The 20,566-nt window shown below is 40.0% G+C and overlaps 1 protein-coding gene across 1 annotated transcript; it reads left to right on the top strand.

The window, feature by feature from the left end:
• Window positions 1–2,333: 2,333 nt before the first annotated feature.
• Window positions 2,334–19,321, top strand: trmt1l (tRNA methyltransferase 1-like). The gene is made up of 16 exons (XM_085375934.1): window positions 2,334–2,394; window positions 5,585–5,680; window positions 5,827–5,889; window positions 10,234–10,347; window positions 10,560–10,624; window positions 12,842–12,998; window positions 14,730–14,850; window positions 14,935–15,014; window positions 15,309–15,561; window positions 16,020–16,232; window positions 16,314–16,504; window positions 17,040–17,106; window positions 17,986–18,149; window positions 18,227–18,292; window positions 18,713–18,839; window positions 18,998–19,321. Exons 1-16 carry the CDS (start codon window positions 2,334–2,336, stop codon window positions 19,185–19,187), a joined length of 2,028 nt encoding a protein of 675 aa, XP_085232060.1. The 3' UTR covers window positions 19,188–19,321.
• The last annotated feature ends 1,245 nt before the right edge of the window (window positions 19,322–20,566 follow it).

Genomic DNA, 20,566 nt, shown 5'->3' with positions numbered 1-20,566 from the left:
CCACTCCCTGATTTCCACATTTTCTTTGCATGTTTGTAACATATTGAAACACAAGTAAATATGAATTGTAGTTTCTAGAAGCGGTTAGTAGTAAGGGGTTGGGGAAACTTTGACTGTGTGAAGAGGAGTGTGCCCCTGGACTTCCCCTCGATTCCCCCGGAGGCCTGCGTTTGAGTCCAGCCTGTCCGGCCTTGACTATAATAATGACTGTAGAAGCTACCGGAGCACAGAGGAGAAGAGCTGGTGAAGCCTGGACACTGGGTGTTTGTCAAGGTCATAAAAGAAAAACATGGTCAACAACCCAGGTAGGAGGTATGATATCAGACACTGCTGTCCACACCTACTGCTGTAAAAATAGCTGAGCAAAATACCTGGTTACATCGAACTCACTGTGACACACAACGAATCCCACACCTACACAGGAGTAGTTGTAACGGATAATTGGATGTTTTAGACTGCCTCTGAAACTAATATTTCTTGTTGTGTAGCTTGTGCACCTGCTATGCCAACACTGGCCACATCACCATTTCGACTACCATCAGGTAATTGTCCAGCCAGCCTAGCATGCATGCTGCAGATGTTTAGAAGTCCTTCGCTGTCCCCAAGTGTAACCTGTATTTCTTTCTGCATTATTGCATACAGCAGGGCATGCAGGATGTTCGGAACGTGCTGTTGAACGTTTATCCCTAACAACACTGCACCTAATGGCACTAAACCAAGCATTAGAAGGGCTCACTGGCCTGAAATGAGTCAACACTTTTCCATGCATGGTATCAGTCAGCATTTGCGGAAATGAACAGGATATTGAAATCCAACTCGAAGTACCAATCCAGACGCCGCTTTCTCGTGGAAGACCCTTCCCCTGATCAGTCTTGTCAAGGAGATCTACAGATAATTCCTTTGACTTCAGTTTGGTTTGTGCTCTGACTTGCACTGTTAACTTTGGGATTTTAAATAGACAGGTGTGTGCTTTTTCAAATCATGTCCAGTCAAGAGAATTTACCACAGATGGACTCCAACCAAACTGTAGAAACATCTGATAGATGATTACTGGAAACAGGATGTATCAAAGCTCGTTTTTTAGTGTAATGTTAAAGGCTGTGAATACTGTAAATATTATATTTTTGTTTTCAATAAATTTACAAGAATTTAAAGCGAATTTTTTTCCACTTTGCAATTATGGAGCATTGTGTACAGAATCTTTGAGGTGAAAAACAACATGACTCTATTTTGCAATAAGGCTGTAACATGAGAAAATGTGCAACAAGTGCAGTGCTGTAAATGCTTTCCAGATGCAATGTATTTTTGTCAGTAAATGACAGTGACAAAGTTTTCTCATGATAGTCTGTCCTGGTTTAGCAAAACTGTGCACCTACCCTTGTCTGCCGGAAGGATGATGATGATATTACTAAGCGGTATGAGTGCCGCCTTCTCCTTGATACTGATATGCTTACTTATATATTATATATACTTATATGCTTGGGTCTTTGCATTGCTAAGACAGGCCAAAACTTTAATCCACAATAACAGTCTGAATAGGGGAAGAAGCTGTTTGTGGAAGTGTGGGACCTGATTGACCTGAGGAGTCAGCCAGTGTGTAGCGGGTCAAACAGGTGGTGGGATGCAAGACAGGAGGAGCTGGCGATGGCCTGCAGGGGTGGCAGAGCGCAGCCAGTGATTTTTTGGGTAGTGTTAATTACGCTCTGCACAGCCTTCCTGTTCTCAGTAGTGACCCTAATGCAAAAGCAATGTATAAGTCATTGCAGTCATTGTGTAAAAGCTTACATTCTTTGTGGAGTAATTACATGCTTATCACATGTTTGCTTAGGAAAATTAGGAATTGTCTCAAAACTGGTTTGCCATATGAATGGGTGGTTCATTCCTTTAGCCATTACATTAATCATTTCATTTTTTAACAGTCAGTTTAATAATAAAATTCCATGACAAAATATTGCAACAAAAACGGAAAACCTGTTTGGAGACATTATCTTATAATTAGGTATGTCATAATTACAAATATTCTGATCTTGTAATTCTTTTTGTCAACATCATTGAAATGAACCAGTAAGAGTTCTTCTTCACTTTCTATAGGCTACTTGCATAATTTGACACTGAAGGTATCTGGTTATCCTCAGCACGTTGTCAGGTATTCTGAGTGTGGTATTATTTTATTTGCAACAGTAACTCATTTTAGATTATAAAATGTGTATTAATCACGCTTCTGTCGTGAATGCGATGCGCTTCCGTAAAATGTCAAATTGCGTTTAAAACAACGCGCCCTACGTAAAGAACGTAGAATAGAACATTTCCTGTGTGTGCTGCTGTAGTTCGTAATGGCGGAGCTTAAAGAGGCGGACGCTGCTCAGCTACACCAGGAGGACGTCGATAACAAACGTGGGTAAACTGTAGCGCCTGCATGTTTGGTCGCTAAATTTGCAAACATACAATGCAGCATAAATCATACTACAGGCATTATTAATGCTACGCAGCCTATTTAACGGGAGTTTGAGTTTATAACTGCGGAACTAAACGAGGGCCTCAGCATGGAGCTCCGCCATAGGACCTAATAGTCAACAACATCAACGACAAAAAGGCAGGCGGTAATAGTACTCCGCTATCGCTTCCTGTTGCATGAGATAGCGCAGCTGGCTTTGAACATCTGCTGATTTTAATGTGGTTTGAGTTGCGTTTTCAGTTAACCTGGTCTCATCACGGAGCTGCACTACAGGACCGCAGAGCCGCTCACTTCATACCGCTTAAACTGTTCATTTATTTTAACCGGTGTTCCAGCTTAACTGGTTTTGGTTTTCATTGGTGATGTTTGTGAACATTTCATCTGTGGACCCAAATTCAGGGCCCTATTCTAGGAAGCATGTCCAGCAAACCTTAGCTTAAAAATAAAATATGAGTTGGTCAACTTTATGATCGGCAACTCCGGGTTGCTCCAGAACAGCTGATCAGAGTAAGTTCAGTCAACTAACTCTGAGTAAGTTCATCCTGAGTTAGATCCAAAATGTATCATTTTAATTTAATATCCATACTCATCATTTAGCCAGCTTGAACTTTCATTAGATGAATTTGAATCCTAATTCTACGTTTGATTTTAGATCTAATGATTCAGCTGAAACCTGAAAGGTCAAAATGCAAGAGAGAGACAGTGAAGATGAAATGCAGAGAGACTGATCAGACACAGTTTACTGATGGACCCAGATAGCAAAGAGTCCAGATGCATTCATCCACAGTTTAGTTTAACCTTCAATAAAAACAGTTTCTGCTATAACTCCAGTAACGATAAAGAATTCCATTATTTCTACCTTTTATTGGATAAAAATGCTTAAAGACAGAAAAACTTTGCTTTAATGTTGCCAGTGTAAGCATTCGTCATTTGGTCAAATATTAACCTGATAGATGTTGGCTTCCTGAGATTCACTGTTTCACATTTAACAAAAAAAAAGCAGGGCAGCATTTTACGAAGGAGTGTTAGGGTCATATTAAGAAAAAAATATTATTTCAGACTATTTTCAGACTTGTAATTCTATTTTGAGATAAAAGTCAAAATTTTGTTTTTTTTGGAAAACATCAAAAAGATGATTAGATTACAGCTGCTTTACCCTCGACCCTCAGAGGGTATCGCAATTGTGGCAGTTTGTCCTGAAACAACAAGAGTAATCTCCACATTTCGACTGTAACTCTTTTCAAGGAAAGGAAAGGTGGCTAGGAGAATTGCTAAGAACTTGGGTAAAGACAAGAGCCTTGTGTTGTTAATTATAATGACCTTACACTATTGTCCTTAAAAATGTAATGCTGGGTGTCACATTGTTAAGGACAGATGGATTAAAACTACAATGGGCAGAAGATGGACTACAAGATGCACATTTGCCAACACGTGTTCTCATATCAGTGATTTATGGAAGTCATATAAATGAGGTCAGCCTGTGGACAAATATCCCTTTGTTCCAAAGGTTGGAATTTTAAAGATAGAGGAACTTTTAGGGCCATATTTACAAATGTCTAAGCTGCCTTTTGAAGTTGAAAAGCTCATGGCTTTAAAGAGTCCCAGTGTTAGTTTTGTGATTGAAAGTTGTGAACAGGAGGAATTTTGTGGCTGAAATATGGAGTTTCACTTTCAGGAGGAGAATATTTAAACCAGTTACGTTATCAGGCGAGTGAGTCATCTGCACTTCAAGTGGATGGCTCAAGTTGTTATTGCAGTGCCAAAACATCGGCTCTGTCCTGAAATTTCGCTCAGTCCTCACACTGAGCCCCACAATAACACTGTCTTTGTTGTGCTGTGAGCACATAGTGAGTGACTTGTTTTTGCTGACTCTGTAACAAATTAAGTTTTACTATATAACTGCCTACAAGATGCCAAAGATCAGTAAACACAAAATGTTCTTACCCTTAATGAAAACAAGGCTTCAGAATAATACCCCTATGGATGAGTTCACTTTGCCCACTTCCTTCTTATTGTTCTTCTACTGTTAGAAATCTTTAATGTTTCTAAATATTTATTTTAAATTATACAAGCAGTTGACTAGTTTTCGCCATTACATGAAATTACCAAAGCAAAATCCTGTCGTCCCCCAAAACACATTGAAAAACGTATTCATGCCGTCATCACCTCTAGATTGCATTATTGCAGTTCTCTGTATTTGGGTCTTGACAAGTCTCTACATAGTGGTTTGGATCCACCCATTTATGGCTACAAGAAGTGCAAGAAGACTTAATTGTGGACCACATGGCATTAAACCATGAAACAAAAATGGAAATGACTAAAATGATAAGCTTGGCAGTGGATGGAACAACAACACTTGAAGGACAAACTGTATACCTACATTTATACCTGGAAAAAGGATAACATTGGAGAAGGGTCTCAAGATTCACAAAGGCCTAACCCAAGTGTCTGAGAGGATTAGCGAGGGCCTCGTGTTGATCACTTGTTCCTTAAACGTGCATCAGAACCACAGATAAAGCCAGATGAAGCACAAATGGGTAAAACATAAAGAAACTGTCTGGAAACATGATGTGATGTTATTCTTGTTCTTGTTAATGTTGTTTTTAAGTTAAGCTTTTCTTTCTCTTCAAAGAAGTCTGTTAGTAACTTTTTTAAAAAGTGTATTCTGCTGACATTTATCTGAAATGCTTATGCCTGACATACTTAACAGTTGTGTGTGGTAGAGAAAAATCCAAATGTTCTTTTAATGAGCTGTTTTTTTTTCTTTAAGTGCATTCAAATTTAAGTGGGGAGTAAACTTCAGTGGCAACTCCTTAACTTTATTGTTCTCAGGTTTTGTGAAACGATGTCAAATATTTTTTATTTTTATTGAAATAAAATCATAAAATCGAATTTCCATCATTTTCCTCTGACCTGTAGTGATTAATTTGGTATTAGTTGTCTAGTTTTGGAGAAGTTGGTCATAGAGGTAAATATAATAATACTACTACTACTACCAATGATGATGATGATAATAATAATAATAATAATAATAATAATAATAATAATAATAATTAAAACTTTGAGCCATTGAACTCCTTTAAAATAGTTAAGGAAGTATTTTTCTTTTCTCTCTCTTCATTTCTGAAGGTGGGGATGGGGGCGATGGACCATTTGTTGCTGAGGAGACACTGAAGAGTGAAAGTGCCACAGATGATGATGCCAAACCCTCCATCACAACCGCTGGTAATTAAATACAACTCGATTTTTGTTAGGATTTGCATAACAGCTGCATTCCTGTGCTCATCAGAATTGAATCAGGTAGCAATAATGACTAAACTTTAACTGGTCTTTGTAATAATATAACAAGTGTTCTGTTTTTCTCCAAATAGAGAGACACCTCTCCATTCAAACTAAACTGGAGGGCCTTGAGATGCTGGTTGACCTCAGTGGTGGTAAATTCATTTCTTTAGTTTTTATTAGACAGTCAGTGACAGACGGGCAGATTTAAAGACTTGTTGATTTGTTATTGAACAATTAAGATAAGATAAGATAAGATAACCTTTATTAGTCCCACACGTGGGAAATTTGTTTTGTCACAGCAGGAAGTGGACAGTGCAAAAGTTATGAGGCAAAAATTAGAATACAATAAGAATAAATACAGTACACAACTGTACAGAATAAAATAAAATACTATATACAGTAGAATAAAATAAAAATAAATATACAATAAGATAAAAATAGAATACAAATACAAATACTATATACAACTGAGTAAAAATACAACGATGACAGAAAGGATTATTGCACTTAGTATTATTGCATATGTGTGGATGTGTGTGCTTGATCAGTTAAAGTCTTTATTATGGAGTCTGATAGCAGTGGGGAGGAAAGACCTGCGAAATCTCTCCGTCCCACACCGTGGGTGCCGCAGTCTCCCACTGAAGGAGCTGCTCAGTGCTGTCACAGTCTGCTGCATGGGGTGGGAGATGTTGTCCAACAGGGATGACAGCTTAGCCGCCGTTCTCCTGTCACTCACCACCTCCACTGGGTCCAGAGGGCATCCTAGAACAGAGCTGGCCCTTCGGATCACCCTGTTCAGTCTCTTCCTGTCCCCAGCAGAGATGCTGCCGCCCCAGCAGACCACACCATAAAAGATAGCAGAAGCCACCACAGAGTCATAGAAGGTCTTCAGGAGTGGGCCCTCCACCCCAAACGACCTGAGTCTCCGCAGCAGGTACAGCCTGCTCTGCCCTTTCCTGTAGAGGGCGTCTGAGTTATGAGTCCAGTCCAGTCTATTGTTCAGATGAACACCAAGGTACCTGTAGCTGTCCACAGCCTCAATGTCCATACCTTGGATGTTCAGTGGTTGCAGTGGAGAATGCTTGTGCCTGCGGAAGTCTACCACCAGTTCCTTGGTTTTACTGGCGTTGATCTGGAGGTAGTTCAGCTGGCACCAGTCCACAAAGTCTTGGGTCAGACCTCTGTACTCCTTGTCGTCCCCATCAGTGATGAGGCCGACTATTGCAGAGTCATCAGAGAACTTCTGCAGGAAGCACTGGGTGGAATTGTGGGAGAAGTCTGCAGTGTAGATGGTGAAGAGGAACGGAGCCAGAACCGTTCCCTGTGGGGCCCCCGTACTGCAGACGACCCTGTCCGACACACAGCCCTGAGTCCTCACATACTGTGGTCGGTCGGTGAGGTAGTCCAGGATCCAGGTAGTGAGGTGATGGTCCACTCCAGAGTTCACCAGCTTGTCCTTTAGAACCGAGGGAAGAATGGTGTTGAAGGCACTGGAGAAATCAAAGAACATGATTCTCACAGTGCTTCCAGCGGTCTCCAGGTGAGCGAGGGAACGATGTAGGAGGTGAATGACGGCATCATCCGCTCCAATGCCAGGCTGGTAGGCAAACTGAAGTGGGTCCAGTGATGAGCTTATTAGGCGCCGAAGCTGAGCCAGGACCAACCGCTCCAGGGTCTTCATCAGGTGGGATGTCAGAGCCACCGGCCTGTAGCTGTTGAGGTCCTTGGGGCGTGAAGTCTTTGGCACTGGTACAACACAGGAGGTTTTCCAGAGCTGTGGGACTCTTCCCAACCTCAGGCTCAGGTTGAAGAGGTGCTCCATCACCCCACACAGTTGGTCCGCGCAGGACCTGACGACCCTCGAGCTGATGCCATCTGGACCCGCTGCCTTCTTGCCATTAATCCTCCTCAGTTCCCTCCTAACCTGGGTGGTTGAGAGAGACAGGCTGGAGCCTTGTGTTGAGTGTGTATTGGATGCTGCAGTTGGGGGTGGGGGGGAGTGAGCAGGGTGAATAGAGGAGGTGTGAAGTGTCTGAGGTGGAACAGCAGCAGTGGGGGTGGGTGAGCCTGCAGCCGATGTTGCAGACTGCCTCATGGCTGAATCAAATCTGTTGAAGAAATGATTCAGTTCATTTGCCCATCTCACATCCCTCCCAGGCAGAGAGTTCTGCTGTTTGTGGCCCGAGATGGTTCTGAGGCCTCTCCAGACTTCACCAACGTTGTTTTGTTGAAGCTGGTTCTCCATCTTCTGCCTGTAGCTCTCCTTCCCATTCCTTATCAGTCCCCTCAGCTCTCTCTGCACCCTTTTCAACTCCTCTTTGTCTCTGGATTTGAAGGCCCTCCTCTTCTGCTTGAGGACGGTTTTAATTTCTGGGGTAATCCAAGGTTTGTTGTTGGAGAAACACCGTACAGTCCTGGTAGGTACGGTGTTATCCACACAGAAGTTTATATAGTCAGTAATGCATGTAGTAAGGCTGTCGATGTCCTCTCCGTGGTCATCACAAATCACCTCCCACACAGTCGACTCAAAACAATCCTTAAGAGCCTCCTCGCTCTCCTCATATATTCTAATTACATATTAGAACAAAATTGATACCCCCCCCCCCCGTCAGATTTTCAACATAGCATTTCTAAACATAGTAGTTTTCCTTACAAAACTTCCTTAGAAAGTTTTCCTTAGAATTAATTATTATTATAGTACACAGTAAATACTTTAAGAAAAAACAATAATAAAAAACGATGGATATACAAAGTTATCACAGATATTCCAAGTGTCAAGAACTGGAGGGAAAAGTAATGAAGAAATTCAAAGAGAGGCACACAGTAAAGAACAGGCAAGTGAAAAATAAAAAAATGAATAGTGACAGATGTGTATAAAGACTCCAGTAAAACTACCAAGACACTAGTGAATAACCAATAATAGCCAAGCCGGGAACTATAGTGAGGAGACTCACAACAACTATGCACAGGAAGGGACCATTATGTTGCAGGTCGGGAAAAACTTTACTTCTGCAGAAGAGATGCCTTCAAGCCAGCCTGAAGTATGTTAAGGATAACCTAGAGACAGATTATACGGATATGTCCTTTGGTCAGATGAGATGAAAGAGCTCTAGACTCTTTGGTTATAGAGAATGCTGACACTCAGAGAATACTGTCGTCAAATAGAAACACTGTGGTGGGAGTATTATGAAATATTATCGTTTTAAAAAAGAACAGCTTTTCATTGTCCTATGTTAGCTTATTGATTATGTAATTATTTAGCTAATACCAATAAAGTAGCTAAATGACACAATAACAATCCCTCACCTTCAGTGTGTATTTGACAATCATTTCTTAAGGAATCCATTTCATACTTGTTAATCACTCTTTGTTTTTATAGTGCAGGGTGATACATTTTAGTGAACTTTAAGGGACAACGATAGGCATTTAAATTGACAGATATTGAACTGAAAATACAAACAGCTGTACAAATGTGCAACAATTCTTGTTAAGTTTAAAAAGGCAAAAACACTTCTGTAGAGTGCACCTCAATGATCTCATGATCCCTTGTAAACAAGTACCTGGGGAAAGTGGGAAGGAAACATTCTCTTATAACAGGAAGAGACCTCTCGCAGAACCAGGCTCAGGCACATCCTGGTCAGAGGGTAAAATGAAAAAAATAAGAATATAGGGAGACCAGTAAAGATGGGACAAAACACAAACTACAGGAGAGACAAACAAAACAGCAAGTAACAAATACCATTACTTCTAGATCCCGACCGATAGAGGATTTTTAGAGTTATACTGATATTTGGTCATTTCAAAAATCCAATATTGTGATATGTTAGCTGTGTTTCTTTTTCTTTCAGACACATGATATACAAACAGATTTCCCTAACATTAGTTATGTGGAGCTATTTATTTAATCATTTACACTTTGCTCAATTCTGCTGGTGTTAGCTCATCGTGTGTTGCCAACTGGGAATATACAGAGTGGCATTTCCTGGGAAAAACAGCAACACATGGTTGAAGGGTGTTTAATTTTAAAATGTTCATTTATTGGCCATATTAAATATTGATACTAATAGGGCTTGCAAATAGTTAATATCAGCCGATAGTATTGGTTTGAGGTTAAATTACACATCAAAGCACACTGATAGTAAATGCACAAGGTTGAAATTAGTATGTGTTTAAGAGGTTAGTTGACAATGAATCAGTAATTATTGATACTCTAATAATTACTTCAGTAATTTTTTTGAGTCCTGTCAAATGTGATCAGATGTGTCAGATTTTACATGATTGAAAATCTTCACAGTTTCAGACGTTGTATCAGGATGTATCAGCTTTTACCATTCAGACATTTATGGACAAAGCAAATATTGATTCAGTCCTGTATTTTATTTTATTTTTTACATTTGAAATACAGTTATGTAATAGGTCACACACCAACCAATTTATTTTAATCAATAAAGCAGTTGATTAGTGTTGTGCTGATTTTTGCCTTTTTCGCTCAAAAGCTGGGCGGAAATCGTGTCCTCTGTGTCCTGAGGAGAAATTTAAGGCCTGTTACAGCCACAAACTCCGCCGACACCTGCAGAACCTCCATTGGAAAGTGTATGCAGAGTTTGAAGGTAGGAACAATACAAATCGACACACATACAACAATAACCAGCAGTCATCTGGTTTCAACTCAAATCTGCAGCAGCAAGGAGTTGTTTCTTCTGTGTGACTGATGCTGGATCATATTTTGTGTTTAAATTTGTCCTGGATAAGGGTGTGGTCACTGTTTGTACTCCAGGGATCTTCTTCTGTATCAAAATGTGAAAACTGTTTCTTTGAACAGGCTACAGGATGTGCATCTGTCACCTGCCCTGCAGAAATGTTAAGCCCAGCCTCAGCGGAGATCATGTGAGACACAAAACACATACACACATCATTTAGGTTTTTGTAAACAATAAAATGCTAATAAGATAAACATAAATACAGGTAACAATTAACAAGTTTTAAGACTTCCTGAGTGTGCAGGGCTAAAGTGCTGAAATGAAAAAAATAAATGGATCTTTAACGTTACAGTGTGTAAGAGTAGATTGCACATTGCTGTCTGCCTCTGTGCTGTGTGTCAGCAAAGCTTTGTCCAGGCGTTGGTAGGATTTTTGTTCTATGAGACACATTTTCTATCTGCTGGTGATGCATGCGATGCAGGGGACTCCTGTTCTTGCTGCTCTTTCTGCTGCCTGAGGTCCTCATTAAGCACATGAGCAATTGTGGGCATCTTCTTGTTGTACTTACAGATTTTTGCTGTTTCATCTTCAATAGTGGTTCTGACGCTCACTAGTCCTCGGCCTCCTTCCTTATGCTTAACGTATTTAGTTCAATGAAATTTTATTCATACAGTGGTTGTTGAAAACCCCAACAATCAAATGACCACCAAACTCTTGGTGATAGTGAGAAGGAAAAACTTTTAAACTTTTTTAAAAGGAAAAGTTTTAACAGCAAGAAACCTCCAGCAGACCTAGACTCAGGGAGGGGCGGCCAGCTGCTGCTACCGGTTGGCGCTAATGGGAGAGGGGACAGGACAAAAGACACTCTGTGGAAGAGAGCCAGAGATGAATAATAATTAAATGCAGAGTGGTGTATAACCACACAGTGAGCAAAAAAGGTGAGTGAAAGAAGAAATACTCATCATGGGGATCCCCCAGCAGCCTTCGCCTGTTGCAGCACAGCTAAGGGAAGATTCGGGGTCACCTGATCCAGCCCTAACTATATGCTTTATCAAAAAGGAAAGTTTGAAGCCTAATCGTAAAAGTAGAGAGGATGTCTGGCTTCCAAATCCAAACTAGGAGCTGAGAGCAAACTGCTCTGTTGGGATGATATGATACTATAACAAACAGTAATTTTGGGTTATGTACCCTATTTTTCAGACCATAAGGCAGGTTTATATTTGTATCTGTTTTTGATTCATCGACACTGTTGATGAATGGGTCTGTTTTCATACATAAGGCGCATTAAGCGAAACAAAGCAGTCAGATAAATCAAACTTTATTAAACTCATTCTTCTTGCTTCCTCCACTTCTGTACCATTGATTCATTAATGTTGAATTCTCTCGCAGCTGCTCTATTCCCATGTTGTTGCAGTATATTAATGACTAACCTCGTATTGTGGATGGATTATCTCATTTGTTCTCCTGACTGAACTTTGGTCCGTTTACAGCATCCTGCCATGCGATTGCATTTGTCCCTAACCATCAGGAACCCTCACGTTAACTTTTATTGAGTGGAAAAAAGTTAGCGATCATCCTCCAGCTTCACTGTTTATGTTATGCTAACATAGATGTGTCGCTAGCAATCATGTAGCAAATCAATATATACCAGCTAGTCCAACTTCAGTAACCCTACAAACGTCACTGCTGTTTAGTTTTCTGTCTTCATTTATGTTGGAAGTGATGGCAGAGCTGTACCTTTTAATACTTTCAGAAATCTCTCAGTCAGAACATGGCTATATCATGCTTAGGTGGAAGCTAGCGAGTGGGTGAAAAATCCACTTCAAACCATATGGGGTCATTTTTGACCCCTGAGGACCACAGGTGTGATTATGTGCTGCCATTTAAAAATTTTAATGATTCAAAAAAACATTCTCACTAAAGTTTAACATACAGCACTCTGTGGTTAGTCAGATAGTCAAAATAATCTAAACATTTAAATATTTTATTGTTTCGTTTTATTTTCGCTCAAAAACAGATACAAATATAAATAAATACAAATACTTTATGTAAACAAGGTCTGGTGGCCCTAAATTGCAAAATGAAAGGTAAATTTTGTGTTAATATGTTAATCTTAAGTAAAACTAAGGTGAACACTGAATTGATTGACAATTTTCCTTGTACTTGAAAAAACACTCAAATGACATCGGGTCGTTTTTGACCCCTGAGGACCACAGGTGTATGGAAATCAGGAGGACAAGGGTTAAGTGCGCCTCATGGTGCGGAAAATACGGAATGTGGCAATACAGGACACTACAGCAACATTAAATTCATATTATCAGCATATTGCATATTCCTTTTTCTTGTGAGAGAATGATCTGGGCTTATATTTTATCACTTTGTTGTTTGTATTCTTTCCCTGTAGGCATCTGGGAGACACGTCGCTCACTACCACTGCGTAGTGTGCTCTGTTACCATTGCCAGGAAGACGGACATGATTAGCCACTTGAAACGCCACGTAAACAAAGGGGAGACTGAGGCTAGCTACTCCGGGACCTCAGATGTCCTGTTTGAAGAGCCAAGTAAGAAACACTGAGCTAAGCTGACGTTTACAGTTGCAGTATTGATAAAAATCATAAAAGTTCCCTCAGAGGTGAAGTGAAGTTTATATTATGACTTCCAGAAAATCTCCCAAATGAAAGGTGTTTTATGGCAGGTCTGGACCCAGGGCCACTTGAAGAAGTTGACCATGAGCTGTCATGTTTACTTGTAGTAGTAATAATAATAATAATAATAATAACTTTATTTATAAAGCGCTTTCAGACAAAGTGCTGTACAGCTATTTGAAAATAAAGAGATAAATTAAATAAGAGTATAATAATAATAAATAAGAGAACAAAGCAGAATGCACTTTGGGAAGACGGTGATCTATCAGAGGCAGGCCCTGCATCATAACCATGTTCTCTGGTGACTGTGGCCTCTCTCAGCAAAACCATGTCTCCTGCCATATCACAAAAAATGCTTCAATAAAGATCTCAGCAACATGAAGATTGTGTCTTGGCCTTGAGATTTCCAAGATCTCCATCCAATCAAACATCTGGGGGGAGGTGTTGGAAAAAAAATGGCTGTTCGTTGTAGTATGAGTGAAATGGACACAATTTTAACATTTTAGAAACAATCAGAGATGGACCAGGAGTACCATTCAAAAATAAACACAACTAATGTCTCAGATTATGATTGTTTGTGATTTGTGACACAAATATAATTCTATATTGGCACAATCATCTCGATGCTGCAGAGAGCTTACTTCGGTCTAGATAGTAAAAGTTTCATCTTTGATTTCTCCAGTGCAATCCTGCTCCCACTCCAAGAAAGAAAATCTCAGTAAACATGTCCACCGTCTCATGGATTGCTGACTACTTGAGCATTACTCTTTGAACACATCAGACTTTGTCCAACTCGCAGTGTGAATAAGATCAGAGAAGCAGCGATTGCTACACAGCTTTTGTCTGTCTTGGCGTAGAATGTTGATGTGGTAGAGGAATATGAGTTCCTAGGTATCCACACTCTGAACATTGCTGGAGATTTTCTATCAGTTGTGGTGAGCACCGTGTACTTTGCTGTGGTCTGCTGGGGAAGCAGCATCACAACTGCCAACTGAATAGACTGTTTAAGACAGCTGGGCCTATGATTGGCTACAAAACTGGACAAACTGTGGTGGGGACTGTGATGGACCGAGTTGAAAAAAAGCAGGAGTCGTCACAGGAATTATTAGAAAAATAGGGTTTTCATTTATTTAACCCCCAAAAATTATATTTACAAAAGTCATAAATGTTGAGCTCATAAAAAATGTCAAAGAAACACAAATGAACTCAGGTTTTGGATCATAGCAAGTAAGAAGTAAAGAAACAAATGGTTAGTCAAAAATCAAAATGAACTGGTATGAATGCATAAGTAAACTAAATGTGTGCGCTTACAAATAGAACAAATGTATCCAAACCAATCAACAAACTTATTGGAAACCAACGCGTGTTATTGTGTTTAAATAAAGAAATGAAAATACACAAGAGTTACCGACTTTGGCCATGGGTTTGGCCATCACAGGGACCAATGGCTTATAAAGTTATTTATTGAGTCAATTTTCCAAATTGTTTTTGAATGTAAATTGTCTGTTATTTATTTTAGCTGTCTGCAGCTTAATTTCAGGGTTTTAAATGCAACACAGCTGTTAAAGGTCCTGTTTTTGTTCTGCAAAATCACAAGGTATTAGTGATAAAGAACTGATCTCTCCGTCTGCTTTATTGTGCAAACAGGTCCGTCAGGTCAAGCCTACGAAATCATGAAAGAACTCGGAACAAATGTTCAGCTCCTCCCAAACCACACCACTCCGCAGAAGAGTGACACCTACTTCAATCGCAAGATGAAGCCCAACAGGTGGAGATGAGCTCTTGTTAAAATATGTCCAGTATGTCTCTGATGTTGAGAAATTAAAGTGGAATTTGTGGGGTTTTGTTTCAGGCAGCTGGTGTTTTGTTCGCTGGCTGTTTTGGCCGAGGAGAGAAACCCTGTTGAGTGTCTGGATGCTTTTGGAGCCACAGGTGAGTATGAAATGTACAGAACTCCACGGAAGAGTTTCATTTTAGTCAGGAGTTCAAACCAAAACCTTAAAAAACAAACAAACAATAAAATAACAGAAGTTTTAGCATAATCTTGTTTATTTTTCCTATAAAAATTCTATTCATTAAGCTTAGTTTAGTTCAAATCAGTTATTAAGAGGCTGGAAGGCTGTTTGTTCTTTGCAGTGACACAGAAAGTAAATTTACATCATGTCTCAGCAGTATTAGCTAATCAGCAATGAAATTCCACAACATTTCTTCTTTGCCACCTTTCAGGCATCATGGGCCTCCAGTGGGCGAAGCATCTTCTTAATGCTGTGAGAGTTACTATAACAGATATCAGTGAGACATGTGTCAAAATGATCAAAGAGAACTGCAAGCTAAACAACATCCGAGTGGACGGAGGCATGCGAGTTCCCCGGGGGTCTGACGGGCCCAGCGATGAGGTCGAAGGAGTGCCCATTGCTACTGTTGAGGTCGTCAAAATGGATGCTAATGTCATCATGCACCTGCGACCTTTTGACTACATGTAAGTGTGCAGGGTATCTTTTACATGGCAAGTTAGTAACGCTGAGTCATAAAAGTTAACCTCAGTTACTCAGTTACTGTAACTGAAGTGTTTATAGACTCAATCCCTAGTTTCAAGTTTCATTTAACATGACATTTATTTTGATCCAGTTAGTCAAAATGCGATCGTTCAGGTTGAGTCTAACTTGTGATGAACAACTACATAAGTTTTAAGTGTCTCTTAGTTTCTTAGTTGAATTGGAAACATTTATTTCTCATCTTGTCCAGTTTCAAAACAACAGGTTCCCTTTCAAAGTGGTTATGACCCTATTTCAATATAATCTTTGACTATAGCTTCATCTTTGTAGGGTTTTCATGTTATGAATCTAAATACAGTCTGTGTTATGGGTTTATGGGAGGTCCCAATTCTGTCAGAATGTCATTAAAAAATTTCTACTTTCTATTTCATGAATGTTTCAGTCACCTAGATCCATTCGGTACGGCAGTGAACTACTTGGATGCTGCCTTCAGAAACGTCCGAAACCTGGGCATCATCTCTGTGACATCCACAGACACGAGCTCCCTTTATGCCAAGTCACCCAACGTCACCCTGCGTCACTATGGCTGCCACATTGTACGTACCGAATACTACAAGGAGTTGGCAGCACGAATGGTCGTGGCGACTGTCGCCCGGTAGGCTGTTTTTATTTTAATGTGGGATGTGATGCAGAATTAAATCAGCTTTTTATACTGATTAACTTCCATCTGCTGCAGAGCGGCAGCACGCTGCAACAAGGGCATTGAGGTGCTGCTAGCGGTGGCATTAGAGCATTTTGTGCTGGTGGTCGTGAGAGTCCTCAGAGGTCCTGTGCAAGCTGATGAGTCAGCCAAGAAGTTACGAAAACTGATGCACTGCCAGTGGTGTGAGGAGAGAGTGTTCCTCAAACAGGGAAACATGGTGGATGGTGAGTGGCTGAAAATCATATACTGTAGAGGATTATTTACAAGCTTTTAAATCAGAATCAGAATCAGAATGGGGTTTATTGCCAAATGTTGAGCAGGTTTACAACATTAGGAAATTGCTGCGGTGCTTCAGTGCAAACATGCTGTCATAAATAGCACTTAAATAGACATGGAAAAAAATAAAAGTAGGGATAAGAATTAAGAGTGCTACGTTGAAAGATATATACATGAGTGCAGGTGGTGATCAGTGCCAAACATAGAATGATGCAGTGACACAGCGTAGGGTCATGTGTTAGTGGCGGGTACAGTCATATGGTTATTGTTCATGTGTCCAACAGCAGAGGGGAAGAAACTGTTCTTATGGCGAGAGGTTCTGGTGCGAATGGACCGGAGCCTCGTCATGAAGCATTAAAGCATTGAAGCATTAAAGCAATTTAAGAATCTGTCACATATTTGGTGAGCTGTAGCAAATAATTTTAATTTTAATAAGATGCTGAAGTTACCTCATCATCGTGTTCTAATGCCTGTTTGTTTCAGACACATTACCCTGCAACTGTCATGGAAGTCTGCCTGGAAAAACAGCAGTGCAGCTGGGACCTCTATGGTAAACTGCACATAGCAACACCAGTCACAGACTGCTGCGTTCTCATGTAGCTGTAATAGTTTGGTGTTAACATCCATTCTCCTCCACTTATCCTTGTGCTAACATTTAATTTAAAACATTTTTGTGGCAATTAAATTATTTAATGGCCAGTGAAAGAAATGCTTTACCAAAATCCTGATACTTTAAACCATTTTTGTTATTGAAGGATGCATCTAACACCCACAAAAACTGGGTGCATAATTTAATGATAAAAACAAGCTTGTAAAGAGTCCAGAAAGAGATAAAAGCATGATATCACCACAAGAACCAACAATCAAGAACTATTTTAAAACTGTGTGGCTCATCCTGGCCCTAGTTCTCTATTCCTCTAATGCCTTCCTTAATTAGACTAAATAACCCATCTAAAGTCTAAATATGCAAGGTATTCCCTGAAAAAGATATCATCTGGATGGGAGAATGTGCTGCTCGAAAACCTGTATGTTTTTCCAAACTGCGCTTGCACGTCTTTTCAGATGTGCGAGCTGCCAATTCCGTCTTCCTCTCTTCTTTAGTTTGAAGGATGCTTTGTTTACATTTTACATTCCTTATATTTAAAACTTTGTTAGTCAGTCCAATTACGTTTGAGCCTCTGAAAGTGGGGGGCTGTTTATGAAAAATCGCTGATATCACAACAACAGCTCCCTCAAAGTGTTTATTTGTAAGGTAGATCCTACAATAATACACACAGATGGTAATACAAAATGTAAATGGTGCTACAAAGTTAATACTTTTGTTAAAGACTTTCATTTAAAATCCTATGAAGTTGTGTACACAAGCAAAGAGTTAAAGTGTCATTGTCCAAATACTTACCAAGCTGTTTGTGTATGTGTGCATGTGCAGGTCTGGTCCTCTATTTAACACAGGCTTTCTGAGAAGGATGCTTTCTGCAGCTGTGAAGCACAGCATGGATGATATCCAGCCGCTTGTCAAAACCCTGATCTATGAGTCTGAGTGCAACACCCTCAAGTCTTTAGTCCACGGACCGTCTGCTCTCACCAACCAAGGTACCAATCTATCATCTGTAACATGGGTCTGATGTTGACATGGTTGAATCTTAAAAGGATCTTCTGTTCTTCTGCAGTGGAGTGCGGCGTTGTCATTAAGACCTTAAACACTGGAGAGGAGTCGGGTGCTGCTGATCAGTCTGGTGAGTCAAAGTTTTCTAAGCCTCCATTATTCACTCAGGCCTCCTACTTGGTGTGAAATATTTTCACACACATGGACAACTGAGTGAAAACCTGCAGCAGACAAGGGAAAGGAGTAAAGACTGTGTACACAGACGGCCATACTCTAAGCATGCATGTGTCCTCTAGAGGGCAGTGCAAGCCTTTCCTGCATTAAAGAGATTCATGATGAATAAATTAACTACTTGGTCTTAATTTTAACACTTTTTACAGGCATCGTCTATTAAAAAAACTATTGTAGTTTTGTCCTAAAAATTTCCTTTACTGCATTATTTCAGACATATTCAGTATTCAGTATAACATATATGACGTTACATAAAAATGATTTTTGACTTCTTCATTTCCAGTTTTCTGTTGAGGTATAATTTTGAATTTTCCCGTAGGAAAGAGGAAGATTGCAGATGAATCTGGGAACTTTGTGAAAAAGCTCAAGTCTGATGCCGCTCTGGATCACCCACCATTCTACTACAGCATCCATCGCCACAGCATTCGTGGCATGAATATGCCCAAGTGAGTGACCTTTACCAAACTCTCTCAAGAATTCAGGTATTTTCACATTTTGGTGACTTTGCAACAAATAGGAAACTAATGACCAAAGTACAAAAACAGGCCAAACACTAGTCAGGATCAGAGTGCACCTCGCTGTAAATACTTTGTTCTGTGCACAGGTTGAACAAGTTCCTTCAGTACCTGACAGAAGCTGGCTTCAGAGTGAGTCGGACTCACTTTGATCCAACGGGGGTTCGAACCGACGCCACGCTGCTGCAGTTTAAATCTGTCCTCGCCAAGTACAGCGTTCCTACATGCACCAACGCTAGCGCCACTCAGACCAGCGTGAGCATGGAGAAAACAGTGTGAGCAAATAAAAGGCTTCACTACTCCACACCTGAAGTGAAACTTTATTTCTTTGCTTCTTTACGCCTGAACTAAATTCTCAGTCAGTTTCAGTCAAAACATGTGGTTTTTCTGAATAAACCTTAATCAAACATAAACCAAGGAAAGATATTTTTCTATTTGTACACAAATTCAAGTGTTACAGATGGCTCATTTTATCTCTATTTATTTCTGCTGAAAATCTCTTTATTACCTTTTTGTTTCCCTTGTTTTATAAAAGCATCATAAAAATCTCGTCTCTTGCTGTCTTAGTAATTCTTTACTGGGCTCTAATTTCATTCTTTAAACTGTTCTGGGTTTTTTTTGTCCAGTGTGGAACAGGCGCACATGTTACCCAAAATGTACAATGAAGGGTCAGAGTCAATACTAAGCAGTGACATATGCAGAGAGACACCTAAGAACTACTATATTTAAAATGTAACCTGTAATAGGCATGAGATATACATTAGATATTTGTGTGGTCTGTAGCTCAGAAGGTAGACCAGGTCACATACTAATCAGAAGGTTGGTGGTTTGATGCCCGTCTGCTCAAGTCTGCATGACAAATATTCTTGGGCAATATACTAACCCAGGTAGTGTGTGAATGTTAGACAGAAAACACTTCCATAGAAAGAGCATAGGAAAAAAGTGCTTGTGTGAATGAGGCACGTTGTATAAAGTGCTTTGAGTGCTCAGAGTAAAAAGTCGCTGAATAAGAACCAGCCCGTTTAGCCACAGAACAGTGACACTGAAAATATTATCAGCCTAAAAAGTGATGAAAACAACCTTAGTGCATTCAGGGAAAAGAAAAACACATTAAAAGACTTCGTTTTCCAAATCTGTTGCTCTGTGGATAAGTTTGTTTGCGTTGGCTCTTTCCACTGGACATGCTAATATTGGGCTTGTCTGTTAGTCACCAGCAAAACGGTAACCGCAAACTCGAGAGCCATGGAAGTACTAAGAAACTGCAATTCCTCCCATGCATGGCTCCAAAAGTAACTACCGTAAGTCGCTGCAGATTTCAGCGTTAAAATGTCAACCTTTTCAACATTTAAAATCCGGTTTACAGTGTCATACAGAAAAGGGTTTCGGTCTCTGTGGGTAGTTTCTTCCTAGCTACTGTGTGTGAAAAGCATCTTGGATGAGAAGTCAAATGTCAAGTTCAATTGCCTGCTTTTCAATCACTCGAGACTAGCATTGCTTATGTGAGTTATTTATTTGTTTCTTTGATCAACCAAGATGGTTGTGCTTCCACCGAAGCTTATTCAATTCAATTTTATTTGTACAGCGCCAAATCACAACAACAGTCGCCTCAAGGCACTTTATATTATAAGGTAGACCCTACAATAATACATACAGAGGAA

Source organism: Diplotaxodon limnothrissa, linkage group LG17, assembly GCF_057381915.1.
Source record: "Diplotaxodon limnothrissa isolate DT_005_m linkage group LG17, D_limnothrissa_male_GT1.1, whole genome shotgun sequence".
Classification (NCBI taxonomy): domain Eukaryota; kingdom Metazoa; phylum Chordata; class Actinopteri; order Cichliformes; family Cichlidae; genus Diplotaxodon; species Diplotaxodon limnothrissa.
This window is presented reverse-complemented; position numbering and strand designations above follow the sequence as displayed.